At 45.2% G+C, this 18,561-nt stretch overlaps 1 protein-coding gene across 2 annotated transcripts; it reads left to right on the forward strand.

Moving 5' to 3' along the window:
• The first annotated feature begins 1,484 nt into the window (after positions 1–1,484).
• On the forward strand, positions 1,485–17,531 carry ZNF79 (zinc finger protein 79). Of its 2 annotated transcripts, XM_007094421.3 has the most exons (5): positions 1,485–1,954; positions 6,711–6,796; positions 10,613–10,739; positions 11,246–11,344; positions 16,166–17,531. In XM_007094421.3, exons 1-5 carry the CDS (start codon positions 1,939–1,941, stop codon positions 17,335–17,337), a joined length of 1,500 nt encoding a protein of 499 aa, XP_007094483.2. In that variant the 5' UTR covers positions 1,485–1,938; the 3' UTR covers positions 17,338–17,531. The 2 variants fall into 2 exon arrangements, with proteins under 2 accessions (XP_007094483.2, XP_007094489.2); XM_007094427.3 differs by lacking the exons at positions 1,485–1,954; positions 6,711–6,796 and adding an exon at positions 10,956–10,994 and having other exon boundaries at positions 10,534–10,739; positions 16,166–17,530.
• The last annotated feature ends 1,030 nt before the right edge of the window (positions 17,532–18,561 follow it).

Genomic DNA, 18,561 nt, shown 5'->3' on the forward strand with positions numbered 1-18,561 from the left:
GACCAGAGCCAGCGCCAGTCTTAAATCTGCCCCAGAAGCCCAGCCCAGCACCATCAGGCACAGGACCATGGAGGGCAGGAAGGGACATCCCTAAAGGACAGGTGTAGCAGCAGAAACTGTGCTTTACCCCTCCCGAGGTAGAAATATGCACAACCCCCCACACCCACCCCATGACAAATCCCCCTGCCCCCAGAACAACTTCTAGGAGACTCCTCGCTTCTGCATTCTTGAGGCAAGGGATGCCCTGACGCCACCCAGTGGCCATAGACGGGATTGCATCAGTTGAAGAGTGAAGCACTCTGCTTCCCCCCAGTGGCCCTGGATGGGATCCCAAGACTAAGGCAGGAAGACCACTACCGCCCATTGGCCATTATGGGGTTAGCAACTGCTGGGCCTGGGGGCAATAGGCGGAACAGCACCAAGTGGAAGGGGTCAGGGGCCAAGTGGAAGCTGGAAAAGACAACGAAAGACATTCTCCCCTAGAGCCTCCAGAAGAAACATAGCCCTGCCCACATCTTGATTTTAGCCCAGGGAGATCCGTCTTAGATTTCTGGCCTCCACTGGTTGGGAGCCCAAACTTGCAGCACCCCCAAGATAGACAAAAGCTTATCTCAGAGATCTGTGGGTGTGACTTGCCTAATTGAGTGAACCCCAGTAAGAGTCATAGAAGACCCACAAACTTAATTATTTTGCCAAAAACGCTACCAGCTGTGGCTGAAAGGGGCAGACAGTACAAAATGAAAACAGGCCCGAGAACCCCCAAACTCATTTCTGCTTCCCAGGTAACACATTCCCATCTTCTTAACGTCAAAGTGCCTCAAAACTGAATGAACAGAAAATTGCCTGAGGAACTCCTCAGGCAAGAGGAGAAAATGTCATCAGTGCTCTGAGAAAGCTCACGGAAATATCCTCTGGCATAGCGCGAAAGCCTCCAAAGGATAGAATATTTAGGAATCTCCTCCCGCAATAGTGCTAATGGAACTCTAGTAACATTATTCAGGGATTCTGCCCCTGAAATTACTGAAGAAGTAATTTTTTTATACTCTTGATATGATGATAGATTTCTATACTCGAGAGTTCCAGGGCACCAACCTGTGGCTGCCCTGTTCACAACGAGGGGCCCTCCTTTCCTTTAGTCTTCCCAGACTTTCGGTACTGCTCAAGAGGACCATAAAGGTGGCTGGGATTAGGCCCTGAGCTGAATGAAGGCCGCGCTACCAGAAGCCCCCAGGACTCAGTATTCCAAGAACGCCGAACCACGGAGAAAAAACGACCACAAACCAAGCGTCCAGCGCCTGCGCTAGAACCACCGCTCCCAGGATCCTTCGCGGCCAAGTCCCTTCCCATTTCAGGTCCCAGCCGTGGAATTCCGGTGAACCTGAAAGGAACGTGGACCAAGCATGATGGAAGAGAGATTCCGGGAGCAGGAACAGGCGGAGCCTCTCTGGGAAATATGATTCACAAGGGTGTGCGGGTCACAAACCGGGTACCCAGAGCAAAAGATGTTTCGGTGAGGAGCTGGGCCCGGAGACTTCTGGGAAGTGGAGTCCGTTGGGGCGGGGAGGTCCGTACGCATGGCCGGAAGTGACGCTATTCGAACGCGTCCTCTTAGGCGCGCGAGCTGGGCCTGGCGCTTGGCAATCCCTGCGGCTAGGGTTTCTGAGTTCACACTGGTACCCGGTAGCGTTCTCGGGTAGCCGGCGGCGGCTTTTTCCACGCAGCATTCTGCTTGAGACCGAGTCGGTGGTTGCGCCACGGGCTCCCCATTCGCGAGGCCTGGCTGCCGCTGGGGAGACAGATCCGACTGGACAGGCCTGACCAGAGTTCCCAGGGCCAGACCCGGCGTCTGACAGCAGAAGCCGGAGGCAGAGCAGGCCTGCAGAGCGCGGCTGGGGCTCAGAGAACTGCTGGGAGGCGGTGGCGCGAGGTGGCATCCAAATGCTGGAGGAAGGAGGTAAGAAGGAGGGTGTGGAGGGAGCGGTTTGCAGGAGATCCGGCTTCTTGTTCCAACTTGCCCACTAATACCGCTCTGTGACCGGGACCAGAACTCCGGTTTCCTTCCGACAAGTGGTTGGGGACGATCCTTTTTTGAGTAAAGAATTCTAGGGTCAAGAAAGTTGGAGGCCCTCAGGCCTGAATAAGCCCTGAGTATCCTACTTACCCCGACCTGCTTGATGCACCATTGGCTTATGAAAGTCGAGATAAATGGGCCATGGGAAGGAAAATGGGACAGCCCAGGATTTCCTATTGTTTCTGGTCTTCCAGCCGTTCTTGAAACAGCCAGAAATTCTCAGAACAGAAGCCTATTGGCTCCACATGAGATTGAGGGCCGGTTCAACTCAGTGGGTCCGTGAAGTCGAGGAGCATACTGGAGATTTGGAATCAAAAGGCTAGCGTTCCTGTTTAAGCTCTGGGGCACTGGTTTGATCTTTTACCCTGCGTTTCTTTGTGGAGGGAAGCGCAAAATAACGTTAACTACCTCGTTTACTTCTAAAAAGCATCAAATAAAATAACGTTTTTAAAAGCATGTTGAACAATTTATACAACAGAACAAACGTGTGTGCAAACTTAACCACCGAGGCCTATGCCATCCTCTCTTAGATCAGGGGGTCCCTGTACTGGTCTGTAATTTCTCAAGTGCATATCTAGCATTTTGTGTTGTCTTCCCCCAGAGGCCTGGGAACAGCAAGTAGGATGGTTATCATCCTCCTGGTACTACGAAAGAGGACATTAAGGTACAATGGAGTTAGGTACAATTCAATAACATGAGGTCTGTACTAAGACCAGTATTCAGACTTACGTACTTCTTTTTTAAAGTCTACAATAAAGTGACTTTGAGTTCACCAGGTTGTGCGGCCATCACCACTGTTTAATTCCAGAACATTTTTATCACCCCTAAAAGAAGCCCATACCCATTAGCCATCGCTCCTTATTCCCTCTTCCCCCAATCTCTATGGATTTTTACTTTCTGTTCCTCTGGATTTGCCTCTTCTGGACATTTCATAAAAATAGAGTCATACAGGGGCGCCTGGGTGGCTCAGTCTTTAAGTGTCTGGCTCTTGGTTCCGGCTCAGGTTCGTGAGATGTGGCCCCACGTCAGGCTCTGCACTGACAGCGTGGACCCTCTCTCTCTCTACCCCTCCCCTGCTCGCTGTCTCTCAAAATAAACTTTAAAAAGACAAAAAAATAAAATCATACAATATATGTGTCTGGCTTCTTTCACTTAGAATAATGTTTCAAGGGTCATCTGTGTTGTGACATGAATGAATGTACTTCATTCCTTTTTATGGCTGAGTGATATCATTATATTGATATACCACATTTTGTTCCTCAGTATCGGCTATTATGAATAATGTTGCCGTGACAACATGTGCACAAGTTTTGGTGTGAATGTGTGCATCTAGGAGAGGAACTGCTGGGTCATACGGGAACTCCGTTTAACTTTCCGAGGAACTGTCAAACTGTTTTCCACAGTGGCTGCACCATTGCACAGTCCCAGTAGCAATGTATGGAAGTTCTAGTTTCTCCACATCCTCATCAACACTTGTTTTCCATCTTTTTTATTGTAGCCATCTTAGTGGGTGTGAAATATCTCATGACTGTTTGATACGCATTTCTTAAATGACTAGCGATGTTGAGTATCTTTTCATGTACTTATTGGCCATTTGTATATCTCACTTAAAGCAATATCTAGTCATATCCTTTGCCCACTTTTTAATTGGGCTATTTGTCTTTTTATTGTTGAGGTGGAAGAATTCTTTAAATATTCTGGATACTAGACCCTTAGAAGATAGATGTTTTGCAGATATTTTCTGCCATTCTGTAGTTATCTTTTTTATCTTTCTTGATAGTGCCTTTCGAAGCACAAATTTTTAATTTCAGTGAAATTCAGTTTATTTTTTCTTCTGTTGCTTGTGCTTTTGGTGTCTTATCTATGAAACCATTGCCTAACCAGAGGTACTAAAGATTTATCTAAAAAAATTTTTTTTAACATTTATTATTGAGAGACAGAGCATGAGCAGGGGAGGGGCAGAGAGGAGGGAGACACAGAATCTGAAGCAGGCTCAAGGCTCTGAGCTGTCAGCACAGTACTAAAGATTTATAGTTAAGTTTTCTTCTAGGAGTTTTCACTTTTTACACTTATGTCTTTGATCCATTTTGAGTTCATTTTTGTATGTGGTGTGAGTTACAAGTTTGTATGTCGATATCCAATTGTTTCAGCACCATTTTTTTTTTTAAGTTTGTTTATTTTTCAGAGAGACTGAGACCGTGTGAGGAGGAGAGTAGCAGAGAGTGAGGGAGAGAAAGAAAGAATCCCAAGCAGGCTCCACACTGTCAGCACAGAGCCCGATGCAGGGCTTGAACTTACAAAACCATGAGATCATGACCTGAGCCGAAACCAAGAGTCGGACCCTTAACTGACTGAGCCACCAGGGCACCTCCCCAGCACCATCTTTTTGAAGATTAATCTTTCCCCATTTCATTTCTTGGCACTCTTTTTGAAAATCAGTTGTCCACAAATACATGGATCTATTTCTGGATTCTCAGTTCTTCTCCACTGATCTATATTTCTTTTCTTTTTTTTTTTAACATTTACTTATTTTTGGGAGATAGAAACAGAGCATGAGCGCGGAAGGGGCAGAGAAAGAGGGAGACACAGAATCCGAAGCAGGCTCCAGGCTCTGAGCTGTCCGCACAGAGCCCAACGCAGGACCCGAACTCGCGGACCGCGAGACCATGACCCGAGCTGAAGTCCGATGCCCAACCGACTGAGCCACCCAAGGCACCGCCTCCATTAATCTATATTTCTATCCTCATACTAGAACCACACTATTTAGTTACTTTTGCTTTATAGAAGGTTTTGATAGTGTGAATGTGAGTTCTCCAACTTTGTTTTTTCTAGATTGTTTGGCTCTTCTGGGTCATTTGCATTTCTAGACGAATTTTAGGGTCAGCTTAATCAATTTCCATTAAAAAATCCCCTGGGATTTTGCATAATTCTGTAGATGAATTGGGTGAGTATTGCCATCCCAACACTGTTGTCTTCCACTCCATGAATCCATGGGATATCTTCCCATTTATTTCGACCTTCTGTAATTTCAACAGTGTTTGGTAGCTTTTAGTGTGCATGTTTTGCATTTCCATTGTTAAATTTATTCCTAAGTGTTTTATTCTTTTAATGCTCTTGCAAAGGGAATTGTTTTTTTTAATTTCACTTTTGGATTATACATTACTAGTGTACAGAAATACAGTTGGAGAAATGTCTGTTTAAATTCTTTGCCCATTTTTAATTGGGTTGTCTTTTTATTGTATATCCATCTTGGATCTTGCAATCTTGCTGACCTGGTTTAGCTGTCATAGGTGTTTTGTTTTGTTTTGGTTTTGTGGGTTCCTTAGGATTTTCTTTTTTTTTTTTTCTAAATAGCAGGGCTACTTTATTTTTTATTTATTTATTTTTTAGTTAGGCTGCACACCCAATGTGGAGCTTGAACTCACAGCCTTGAGATCTAGAGTCACATGCTCTATTGACTGAAAACAGCTAGGCACCCTTCCTTAGCATTTTCTGTATACAAAATCGTGTCAACAAATACTGATAATTACTTCTTCCTTTCCAACCTGGATGCCTTTCTCCCCCCGCCACAACCCTTCCTAATTTCCCTGGCTAGAACCTCCAGTATAATACTGAATAGAAGTGGTGAGAGCAGATATCTTCGTCTTGATCTGAGAGGAATGTTTCGGTCTTTTACCATTAAGTATGATGTAAATCTGGGTTTTCTGTGGTTGCCTTTTATCAAATTGAAGTCCTTCTCTGCTCTTCCGGGTTTATTGAATGTGTGTTATCAGGAAAGGGTGTCAGATTTTGTGTAATGGCCTTTTTTGGTGTTTATTGTGATGATCCATGTGGGTCTTTCGCTTTTTATTAACGTGGCATATTATGTTGATGGATTTTCGCATGTTGCACCAATCTTGCATTTCTGGGATGACTCCCACTTGGTCGTTACCTCTTTTGATTTGGTAAATGTCTGAAATCTGCAGAGCACTTTCTCCCAGCAAACTGAGCAGTAGGTGATATTTGTAAACCGTGTGCTTACATGCTAAGCATTGTGCCATCTGCTTTGTCTGCACTTTTCTTTCATCTTCACAACATCTTTACAAAGGATCATCATCCAAGGGGCACCTGGGTGGCTCAGTCGGTTAAGCGTCCGACTTCGGCTCAGGTCATGAGCTCACTGTTCCCGAGTCCGAGCCCCGCGTCAGGCTGTGTGCAGACAGCTCAGAGCCTGGAGCCTGTTTCAGATTCTCTGTCTCCCTCTCTCTCTCTCTGCCCCTCTCCTACTCACACTCTATCTCTCTCTCAAAAATAAACATTAAAAACATAAAATAAAAACAACGAACAAAGGATCATCACCCCCATTTACAGATGAGAAAAATGAGACGTAGAAAGGTTATGTGACTGGCAAGCTGCTGGTAAGTGGTGGACCTACGCTACTTGAGTCTCTTACTCCCTGCATCTGAGTGAATTGATGGGGTTTCTGAAGTAGGAAGGGCAATGGAAAATTTACATTCCCCTGCAAGTCTGCACATTCAGTCCGAGTGCCCTCGACCCTGCAGTGTCCTTTGAGCCCCCTTCGTCAGAGTGAGAATGTGAGACTCTCTAGCTTGGTGAGCTGTAACTTTTAAACCTTACTGGTTTCTTTCCCTTCCTGCAGAGCCGCCTTCTCCAGACCCTGTCCTTCCCCATGAGGAAACCACAGGAGATGAAGGAATGGCAGCTGGTCTCACAGTTGGGACCCACGTGAGTTTGAAATTTGCTCTTAGAGGCAGCCTTTTTTTCCTTTTTAAAATATTAAGAGGTTTGGCGTACCTGGGTGGCTCGGTCGGTTAAGCGTCCGACTTCGGCTCAGGTCATGATCTCGTGGTTTGTGGGTTCGAGCCCCGCGTCGGGCTCTGTGCTGACAGCTTGGAGCCTGGAGCCTGGTTCGGATTCTGTGTCTCATTCTCTCTGCCCCTCCCCTACTTGTGCCCTCTCTCTCTGTCTCTCAAAAATAAATACATGTAAATAAAAAAATAATAATAAAAAATATTAAGAGGTTTTTGTTTCTGTTTGTTAATTACAAAAAGAATTCATGTTTATTGTAGAAAACCTGAAAAGCACAGAAAACACACTCAAAAACTCACCGTTATTCCCACAGAGAATTAAAACACTTAACATTTTCATTTGTGTCCTTTCAGGCATATTCTTCCTTTCCTTTTCTTTTTTTAAGATTTTAGTTTTAAAGTTTTGCGTTTGTGTGTATGTGTTTTGTTTTTTTGTTTTGTTGTTTTGTTTGTTTCTTTTTTTGAAACAGTAAGATTGGGCAGGGGAGAGGCAGAGAGAGAAGGAGAGAGAGAATCCAAATCTCACGAATCGTGAGATCCTGACCTAGGTCAAGATCAAAGTTGGTTGCTTAACCAACTGAGCCACCCAGATGCCCCAGGATTTTATTTTTAAGTAAGCTCTATACCCACCATGGGGCTCGAACTCACAACACCGAGATCAAAAGTCGCTTGTTCTACCGGCTAAGCCAGCTAGATGCCCCCATAAGTCTCCCTTTTCTACTTTCCCAAAATGGGTTTGTAACTTTCTTTTTATTTCCAGTTCACAGAATTGGATCAATATTTCTCTCATTTCATTAAGAGCATTCTACAGAATCATTCCTAGTGTATTCCATTGCATAGTTCTACCAGGGTAGGAACTGCCTTCTCTTTTTACTTGACTAGACTAGGTAATGGTCTGTTTCTTTTCCTTAGAAAGTCTGCTCTTGGATTTTCTTATCAGTTCTCTTAATAACAGATTTTTCTTTCTTAGTTTTTTGCTTTCGCTTTTGTCAGATTTATTTTAAAAATCGATCTTTTAACCTCTTACGTCAAATTTCTAATTTGTTTTCTTCCTTTCTTGTTTATAGTGAAAACGCTTGGCTGTGGGTCCTATTTTCTTAGATATTCTCGAATTGTCACTTTGGTTTCTCTGTCTGCCTATTCAGCTGGTCTCTGCTCTATGGAGACAGAGTGTGTGTCTTTTGTCAACCCAGAACACCCAGGTATAGAGTAATTGCAGAATGGAGGGTTTAATGGCTCTATTAGCTCAACCTTATTAAATTGCTCAGTTCTTCCATCGCTCTGTTTTGTTGTTTATTTTGTATTAACCCTGCTAATGACTGAGTTCTTTTAACATCTCATAGCTGTAGTATTTTGAATTTGTTTTTGTACTTCCTACAGTTTTTTTCTTTATGAATTTCTTATTGTTATTTCTAGTTCATGAGAGTTACATCTTTATGGTGGATTTTATTCTCTTGACCATTATAAAATGACCCAAATGTTTTAAATATTTCATAGTTTTAAAAAAATTACCCTCTTTGTCCTGTGTGTGTACTTCATTTCTCAGTATGAAGGATGGGGTTGGGAGAACAGGTAAAATTAGAGGTCAAAAGATGTATTATACTTTGGAAAATGATGCTGGCCTCAAATAAGGCAGTGACAGGGCCACAGAGAGAAATGTGCAAGCTCTAGTGATTGTGGGGGGGAAATGAAGGTGCAGTGATTTGTTGCAGGAAAGGGGACGATGACACAGGTTTCTGGCGTGGCCAACGAGGTAGACGGAAGTGCATTACTTGTGCTGAAAACAGACACGAGGACTTCCTCACCTCCGTGCCTTTGCTCATTGTGCCTCACCACCTTCTCTTTCTCCATCTGATGAACTCCCTCCTTCAAGGCCCTCTCAGCAATCACCTCCTCTCTGTGGTTTTCCTGTGCTCTCCACCCAGGATTCCTTCTCTGTTATCCTGGCACCTGGTCTGTCCGTGTGTCTAACATGCTACTACAGGTAGTCACACACACATCTGGCTTTCCTTTTGTACTGTGTGATGTCCAAGTTCATAAGGATGTTTATCACGCATTCTGAAGAATTGACCTTTCACAGTTCTTTCTGATTTCTCATAGCATAAATGTATACATTCTATTTTTGTTTTATCTACATTTGCTCTTTCAGTTCCCAAGCACCTTTTAGTTTCTGCCCAGTTACTTCTTTTATATAGATACAGATGGAGGTTCAAAAATGGCTTGAGAGCAAAGGAAGGAGCCTGGGTTGGTGTGTTTATGGTGGTTTTGAAGGTCTAAGTACCCAATTCCGGCGACATTCTCCAAATGAATGAACTGCTCATTGGCTGTCCTACCCTGTAGGACAGTGAAATATTGTTTCTCCAGTATTCCCAATACATTTCCAACAGATTAAGGTCATTCTGTGACCATGATGAATCAAGACAGAAACAAGGCCACTCCGTAGTCACCTCCGAACTGAGACAAGAAAAAAGAAGAATATCGTCCAAACAACAAAACTGACCAAACACCCCCTATCCTAGCTAATATGAGTAACCACTGCTACTTTCCCAGTTGTAGTTTTGGCCTCGCTGCATTCTTCCTTTCTTCTAGGTGTGTTCCTGGTGGTCTTTGGCTGGATGGTGTTGACAAGTTTTTAAGAGGGTCCACCGATGGACCCATATGGTAACTGCAATATGGAATGCATTTTGCTCTAACAAGCAAAGTCTTTTCTTTTTTTCATTGGAAGACCTGTAAACGAGACTACAAGTCATGAAATATCACTATTTACAAATAGAACTGCACAAAAGAGAAACTAGACAAAAAGAAAGAGAAAAGGTTGTTGATCTCATAACTCCTAAGGCAAGACAGCTTGGTAAAAGGGTAGAGGGATGGATATATATGTATCTGCATCTGGATAGGTGTATGTATATACAGTACACAACAGATCGATGATGTTAGGTGGTGGATGCTCACGGTAGAAATCTTTCAACGTTGCTGTACGTTCGAAAAGAAATTTAAGAAGAAAAGAAAAATGCTGCAAAGGAAAACCTCACAAAGCTATGTGTCTTTCTCGTTCTTGGCTTTTTCCAAGGAAATGAGGCTTGAGCCAGCTTTCCCGCGACAGGCGCGTTTCGGCGCGTTTCCGTTTCAAGGCAAAAGAGAGAGGGCTGGCGCTGAAACCAGGAAATGGCGCATGTGTGTGGGCGGGACATGCAAATTAAAGTGTCTGTTTCTCTCACGAGCTATAGGAGCAAACAATAAAAAGCTTGAAAGCCTTCCCTCCCTCCCCAAAAAATAGATACAGATGTATATGCACTCTGTGTATAAAGTCTGTCAGAGTTGTAGACATGCAAAGAGACTGTATTTGATTTATTTTTGTGTGTCAGTATCCTGTATAGTGTGAGGCACGTAGGAAGTGATCAATCAGTGTTTTTCTTAAACTACTCAGAGCTGCCTCGTATCCTAAGGCCACTGGGCAAGCCGGAATGTGCTTGTTTGGGGCGCCTGGGTGGCTCAGTCAGTTGAGCGTCCTACTTTGGCTCAGGTCATGATCTTGCGGTTTATGAGTTTGAGGCCCGCGTCCGGCTCTGTGCTGACAGCTCAGAGCCTGGAGCCTGTTTCAGATTCTGTGTCTCTCTGCCCCTCCCCTGCTCACAGATTCTGTGTCTCCCTCTCTCTTCCCTGTCTCCTGCTCGAGCTCTCTCTGTCTCTTAAAAAATAAATAAACGTTAAAGGAATGTGCTTGTTGTTTCAGGGATCCATGCCCTTCAGCAGTGTGACTGTAGCTTTTACCCAGGATGGGTGGAGGCGCTTGATCCCTGCTCCTAAGGACAGGTTCAAGGAGGGGATACCAGAAAACACCAGGAACTTGGTCCTGCTGGGTAAGGAACCCATTTGAAATTTAGAATCTACCCAGTTCTGAAAATCTGGGGCACTTTCAGTATTGAGTGGCACTTTCCAATTTGCTGACACATAGGACGGCTAGTGTTCATTCCTCCTGGTTCCCTCGTGTAAAATCTCTGCATTCCAGGTTGGGAAATAGGCTGTTTCATTTTGTTTCCCCTGAGACCACACCTCCCTGTTTTCTTATTTCCCAGGAGGGGCGGGGTGACCTCAGGCCAGTTCCTCCACATTCAGTAAGTTCTTGTCTTTTTTAATAACTTGCTATGGGGACTTCACTTCACTCCTTGACTTGACCCCTCCTTGGCACTGTGTCTGTCTTAATTACTGCTGCATCCCCCAGTGCCTGGCACCAAGTAAGTGCTCAATAAATACCTACTGAGTGAGTGAAATAAGCGACCTGACTAGTGTGTTTCCACTCCCTTGAGTTCTGGTGGCTATTTATACTTAATCTACATCTCTAAAGCCCATTTTCCCCCTTGAAAAGGACTTCCAGTGTCCCAGCCTGGCATGAACTCTCAGTTGGAACAAAGGGAAGAAGGCCCGTGGATGCTGGAGGGAGGAGGCCTGAGGAGCACCTGCACCGGTGAGTGAGCACACACCAAAGTCCATGTGTCTGGGGCGCAAAAGCCCTTTTGAAGTCCACATTAGTGCCTTTGATTTGATTATTTTAATCACCCCATGAGGTAGATATTATCCCCATTATACAGATGAAGAAATTAAAGCTGCTAGAGACAAATTATCAGAGCCTCACAGCTAGAAAGTGGTGTGGCTGGGGTTTGAAGCGAGGCCCGTCTGATCGCAAAGCCCACTATTCCACACCTCCTCCTCACGAAGTTCCCCTGGGCTGGGAGATGTTTGTGACCGCAGGTGGTGCTGCTGCTGGCCTCTAGGGGAATGAAGTCATTGCTGGCCTAGCATGTTCTCTGCCCACCTCACTAAGGCTCTTTACCCAAAGCTTCCACCTGTGATACTTACTGCTTATCTTCTCTCTGGCCCTTAATTGGATGCCTCCCTCTCCCTGCTTCCCTCCCCACCTTCTCCCTGTCTACATGACCGTGCTATAATTTCCTAGATACTGAGAACCTCAGGAAAAACAAAAGGGAAGCCATATCTTCCTTGTTTATCTTTTACTTCTCATCCAAAGCTACTCACTCCACCCCTACCTTCATGCTTCAGCCCTCACTGTTACCCCAGGCACCACTCAAACTTGCTGAGATCTTTCATTTACAGGGAGCCTCAGCGGTCCTGTCCCTTCCCTCACTCAAGTCCCTCTGCTGCCCAGCATCATACCTGTTAGGCGGAGCCTTTTATCCTGGGCTGTACGCCCTGTGTAGAACTTCAGAAATTGAACGTGTTCGTAGTTAGGGCAGGCAATAGCTGCATTTTTCTGGAAGAAGGTTTCATCACAGCCTCAGGGAGTTTCAAGATTCTAGAAAGGTCAAATCACCATGTTATTAGAAATAGAACTTAAGGGGCGCCTAGGTGGCTCAGTCGGCTAAGTGTCTGACCTCAGCTCAGGTCATGATCTCACGGTCCATGGGTTCAAGCCCCATGTTGGGCTCTGTGCTGACAGCTCAGAGCCTGGAGCCTGCTTCTGATTCTGTGTCTCCTCTCTGCCCCTCCCCCACTCGCTCTCGTGCTCCCTCTCTCTCAAAAATAAATAAACATTAAAAAAAAAAGAAAGAAAGGAATAGAACTTAGGAAACGGTGTTAGCACCAAGGGCCCATGCTCTGAGGTATCACAGTACTAGTGTAGAAGCAGGAAAGACAAGCAGGTCCTGGCTTGCTACTTAATAATTACATGGATTCAGAGTAAACTACTAATTATGTGGTCGCTTGTTTGTCTGTCTAAAAGATGTGGATAACAAAATCTTATTTCACAAACTGATATATGTGAAGAAAGAAGTTCACAACTATGGAGTGCTGTATTAGCTGTATGATCGTGAAACAGTTTGAGAAAAGTTGAAATCTGGCTATTAGAGTGACTAATACCCTGCTTCCATAGTGTGGCACGTCTGCTCTGAGAGTCGCAGAGCATCCTGGGCATTGCTCTCCTCCATGGGCTGGTTTTAGAGCCCTCGTGATCCCATCCTACCCCTCCCACGGGGGCAGACCCGGGTCTTTAAAGTATCTTTTGCCTCACTGCTTGCTCTGGGGACTTCTGTTGTGGATGTTGACATTTCCCCAGGCACAACCGGTCAGTTTGCCTCATTCTCATTGAATTTGTTATTTATTCAGTCAACAAATATGCATTAAACATTTGGTAAATGCCTGGAATGGTTTTAGCTACTGAAAGTACAACAGAGAACGAAGATACAGTCTCTGCACACCTCCTAGTGAGACATGAGTAAACCGAGTGACTGATCTAATATCGGGTGGTGATGAGCCCTGTGAAGGAGACAAAAGCAGGATAAGGGAATAGCGACTGGGGTACGAAGGTGAGAATGGGAATACAGATGGAAGGGGGGATAGGGTGCTATTGTAGGTTAGATGACTAGGAAAGACCACTTTGAGGAGGTGACATTAGAGCAGAGGTCTGAAGGAAGAGAATGAGCCAGCCATTTGAGTGTCTGGGGGAGGAACATCCTGGGACATAGCATGTATTGAAGCTCTGAGTTGGGGCCGAGCTTGACTTATATTAGGGTCAGAAGACCCTGGGACTCAGTAAACAGGGGGAGAGTGGTAGGCGGGGGACAGCTAGGGCTTTGGAGGCTATGGTATGGCATTCAGATTTTATTGACATAAGCCATTAAGGGTTTTGAGCAGGGAGGGGACAGTACTTGATTTGTGTTTGTGTTGTACATGGAGAATAGACTTCCAGGGTTCAGGAGCAGGAGCAGGGAGATCAGTTAGGAGTCTACTGTAGACATTCCAGAGTGAGAGGATGGCGGCTGGTAGGAAGGATTCAGGACATATGTGGGTGTTAAAGCCAATAGGACTTGGTAGTAAATTGGATGTGAGGGGTAGGAGCATTAAGGATGACCCTGGCCTGAGCAGAGCGGGTGAACAGGAAGACCAACAAAGACACTGGCTTGAAAGGGAAAATCAGTTGTTCTGTTTTGGGGCACATTGTTCGGACAGCCTTAGTCTCATACAGGAGCCAGCACCCTGCAGAGAAGTGGACTGAGGTAGGACAAGCCATGAACATCACGTGGTCTTCTGCACTGTTCCTGTCTCCCACCGCTGCTTTTCTTGGCACTTTTCCTCCTCTCCACCTTTTCTCAGATAGATGGTCGGGTTTTAAGAGCTGTCAGAGCCACATATGATCAAATACTGGTTTACATGGAGACGCCCTCAACCCGAAATGGGGGCTGCTGTGCTCTTGGTAGATTGGGCGTTAATACGCTCGTGCACCCTGGAGGGAAACCATTTAAGGAGTTTACAAAGAAGACATCTTTGTAAACTCACTCATACAACATTTAACTGTCCCTCATGTGTTTTAACTCAATCCTCATGGTAATTCTGCAAGAGCTACATTTACAACTAGTGAACCCTAGAAATTAAAAGATTAAATAGTCTGCCCATAGTCACACAGCTAGTGAGAGGCAGAGCTGGGAATTAAACCCCAGCAGTCTGGGTCAGAAGTCTCTATAGAAACTCAAATAGGGGTTCCTGGGGCTCATTCAGCTGAGTGTCTGGCTCTTGATTTTGGCTCTGGTCATGATCTTGTGGTTTCGTGGGTTTGAGCCCCACTTCAGGCTCTGTGCTGACAGCACAGAGCCTGATTGGGATTCCCTCTCTCAAATTAAAAAATAAAACAAAAAAATTCAAATAAATGTCACCCAGAACTCACCTTGCTATTCTCTCTTCTGAGAAATAAGGTAGAAACCCAAAGAATCTTCAGGAGAATTGACCCTTGTGAAAAGAAGTTCTGTAGCCCCCCCCTAAAAGTCCACCCTCTTAGGTACAAGCCCTGTGTAGGAGACTGGTGTGTGGGACCCTGTGCTTCAGTTCCCAAATAAACATTACTCACATTTTAAAGTTTTCTCCTAAAATGAAGGAGATCCCAAAAAAGGTTAAGAATCCTTAACTCTTTTAAAAAATATCTACTTTCTCAGGGTGCCTGGGTGGTTCAGTTGGTTAAGCGTCCAGCTCTTGGTTTTGGCTTGGATCATGATCTCATGGCTTCATGGGTTTGGGCCCCACGTTGGGCTCTGTGCTGGCAGGGCGGAGCCTGATTGGGATTCTCTCTCTCCCTCCCTAGCTACCCTTCCCCCGCACTCATGCTCTCTCTCTCTCTCTCAAAATAAATTTTAAAAAATTTTTTAGTATCTACTTTCTGATTATAAAAGCAATACTATTTATTCTACTTAAAAGAACTCTTTTCAGGGCATCTGAGGGGCTCAGTCAGTTGAGCATTCCACTCTTGATTTTGGGTCAGGTCATGATCCCAGGGTCATGGGATCGAGCCCTGTATCAAGCTCTGCCCTGAGCATGGAGCCTGCTTAAGATTCTCTTTCCCTCTGCTCCCCTCTCCCACTAGCACACTTACTCTCTTTCTAAAAACACAAATAAAAGAACTATTTTCTCATAAAAATGTTAATTTGAGATTTGGAAAAGGATAAAAAAAAAAGTTCCTCCATCTTCTTCCTATAACAAAAGGCAGTGATAGGTTTTCCTGAAGTTGAATAACCATGTATAATTTACATGGTCTTTTTTTTTTTTTCCATTTAACAGTATTTTTATCACTGCATATTCTCTGAAAGGTTTTTATGACTTTTATTAGCATGTTTTTGAAATCTTGCTGATTTGATAGGTGAAAAAAATTCATCATGCTGGCATTGATCAGCTTTTTTTTTTTTAAATTCTTTTCAAGTTTATTTTGGGAGAGAGCGAGCGAGCACAAGTGGGGGAGGAACACAGAGAGAGGGAGAGAGAGAATCCTAAGCAGGCTCTGCACCATCAACACAGAGCCTGATGCAGGGCTCAGACCCATAAACCGTGAGATCATGACCTGAGCCAAAATCAAGTCGGATGCTTAACTGAGCCACCCAGGCACCCCCAATCATCAGCTTTTTAAGGTGAGTTTTTTAAGTTTGGTAAGCAGATTGCCCAAAACCACATCAAGGATTGAGACTAAGACACACGAAGACTGCCCAGTATTTGGCCAAAGCAGAGGAAAGGGTCAGAGATAAGGGAGCCTTGCATCTGAGGGAGGTTACACTTCTATATATCCCTTTGCACTTTAGGAAAAGGAATAAAGCGTGCTCACATAGCTGAAGAGCCATCTTGGTCAATGTTTACAGTTTAGAACAGAAACGTGAGACGTGTTTTGGTTTAAAGCCGGGGGAGCATCAGACCGGTCTGCCGAAGAGCTCGGGCAAACTCCACCAGCCTTTTGTATTTCGGTAGTACCTTTTCTTCCACCAAAGGGGGAAAAATTGCTTTTCTAAATATTTTTCAGACTGGAAGATTATGTCTGAATCACCACCCGAGCAAGACATTTCTGAAAATTCATTCCAAGACGCAAGTATAGAGATGCCCCCTGGGGAGTCAGACCCCAGGAACAGTGAACCGGGGAAGGGCTTCAACCTGAGACCAGTCCTTTCTCCACAACAGAGAGTTCCTACAGAAGTGAGACCCCGCAAATGGGAAGCACATACAAAGAGCCTCAGGAAAAATTCAGATACCACGAAGCCTCACAGAGCGAAACCATATACGTGCAGTGAATGCGGCAAAGCCTTCAGTTACTGCTCCTCCCTGTCTCAGCATCAGAAGAGTCACACTGGGGAGAAACCGTATGAGTGCAACGAATGTGGGAAGGCTTTCGGCCAGAGTTCATCTCTCATTCAGCACCAGAGGATTCACACCGGAGAGAAGCCTTACAAATGCAACGAATGTGGAAGAGCCTTCAGCCAGAACGCCAACCTCACCAAACACCAGCGAACTCACACGGGAGAGAAGCCCTACAGATGCAGCGCGTGCGACAAGGCCTTCAGCGACTGCTCCGCCCTCGGCCAGCATCAGCGAATCCACACAGGAGAAAAGCCCTACGAGTGCAGCGACTGCGGGAAGGCCTTCCGCCACAGCGCGAATCTCACGAACCACCAGAGGACGCACACAGGGGAGAAGCCGTACGAGTGCAGGGAGTGTGGGAAGGCCTTCAGTTACTGCGCCGCCTTCATTCAGCACCAGCGAATCCACACGGGGGAGAAACCCTACAAGTGTGGCGCGTGCGGGAAGGCCTTCAGCCAGAGCGCAAACCTCACAAACCACCAGAGGACTCACACGGGAGAGAAGCCCTACAAGTGCAGCGAGTGTGGGAAGGCCTTCAGCCAAAGTACAAACCTCATAATCCACCAGAAGACCCACACTGGGGAGAAGCCCTATAAATGTAACGAGTGTGGGAAGTTTTTCAGTGAGAGTTCAGCCCTCATTCGACATCACATCATTCACACAGGAGAAAAACCCTATGAGTGCAATGAATGTGGGAAGGCGTTTAACCAGAGCTCCTCCCTAAGTCAGCATCAGAGAATCCACACTGGTGTGAAACCCTATGAATGCGCCGAGTGTGGGAAGGCCTTCAGGTGTAGTTCAGCTTTCATTAGACATCAGAGACTCCATGCTGGGGAATAACCAGAAACAACCAAAAAGCGGGTAGGGACCTGACAGGCATTGCAGGTAGTTTGAAAACCTCTGGAGACATCGGGCTTTTTAGTCTGTAGCTCAGAGCCACATGCAAAAAAAAGCACCTTTAATAAATAGTCCCTACTTTACATGTTGTATGTGGAAGGTGTTGAGAGCTCTTCTTTTCAGGAAGCATAAACTACCCAATTCAAATTAGAGATTGACCTTTATTCAGTGAACCAGAGTGCTTGTATAGAGAGCACTGCAGAAACCTTGGTTCATAAGAAGTGACCAGTGAGTGAAGGACTTGTTGCCTTCTTAAAGGCCAGGTATTTGGGGAGGATGTTATCTCTGTGTGAATAAGGACTGTTAAAAAGAACCAACACTGAACAGGAATGAACAGTTTCTCCATAATGGGGCCAAAGTGAGGAAAAAGACTAAAAGCCACTAACTACTATATGCTACAGTCTTACCAGGAATAAGGAAGATCTATCCATGTTCAAGATAGGAAAATCTAGGCAGACAGGCCCAATGCACCCAGTTCTAGTGTTGGCTACTGCTAGGAAGAAAACTGCCCAGAGGGAAAAATGGAGGCTGAAAGTATCAGGATGAAGCTAGTCAAATCCCCCAGCAAGGTACATCCCTTTCTATGGAGACACGAGAACCTGAAGCTCACCATCTTCCCCTGGCTCTTAGGCTGGTGGGTCCTACACTTCCTCCCTTTCTAGAGAACAGTATCCTTTAGGTCAAGATTTTCCTTGTGGGCCTACTTTCTTCCTTGAAAGGTCCTGGGGGGCTTGTCTTTGACATATCCTCACACCCAATCAGCATGACCTCATCTCTGCATTTATAAACCCCTGAGGTTTGACACTACGCATTGACTTCAGAATCAGCCTCAACAGTCATCACCCAGGGCCTCTAGCTTGTTTCTTGGCAACTTGGCACAGGTCCTCAGTGCTCAGGTAATCCTTTCACTAAAGACAGCACTCCAACCTGCTTGTACCTGGGGCGATTAAAAAATCCACTAACTTGAAAGGCCCGTTGACAAAATTACGGAAAGGCAAAGATGCAATACCGAGGAAATTAAGTTCTTGGGTTAATTATTCATAACCCCCTTTAGGTTAGTCCCAAAAGCCCCTTCAAGCAGCTTGATTGTAGCTTGCCCCAGGACCCAGCTATATCATCCACACCTTAATAAAAAAAGGAGCCAAACTAAGGGAAGAGAGACTCAGG

Source organism: Panthera tigris, chromosome D4 (assembly GCF_018350195.1).
Source record: "Panthera tigris isolate Pti1 chromosome D4, P.tigris_Pti1_mat1.1, whole genome shotgun sequence".
Classification (NCBI taxonomy): Eukaryota; Metazoa; Chordata; class Mammalia; order Carnivora; family Felidae; genus Panthera; species Panthera tigris.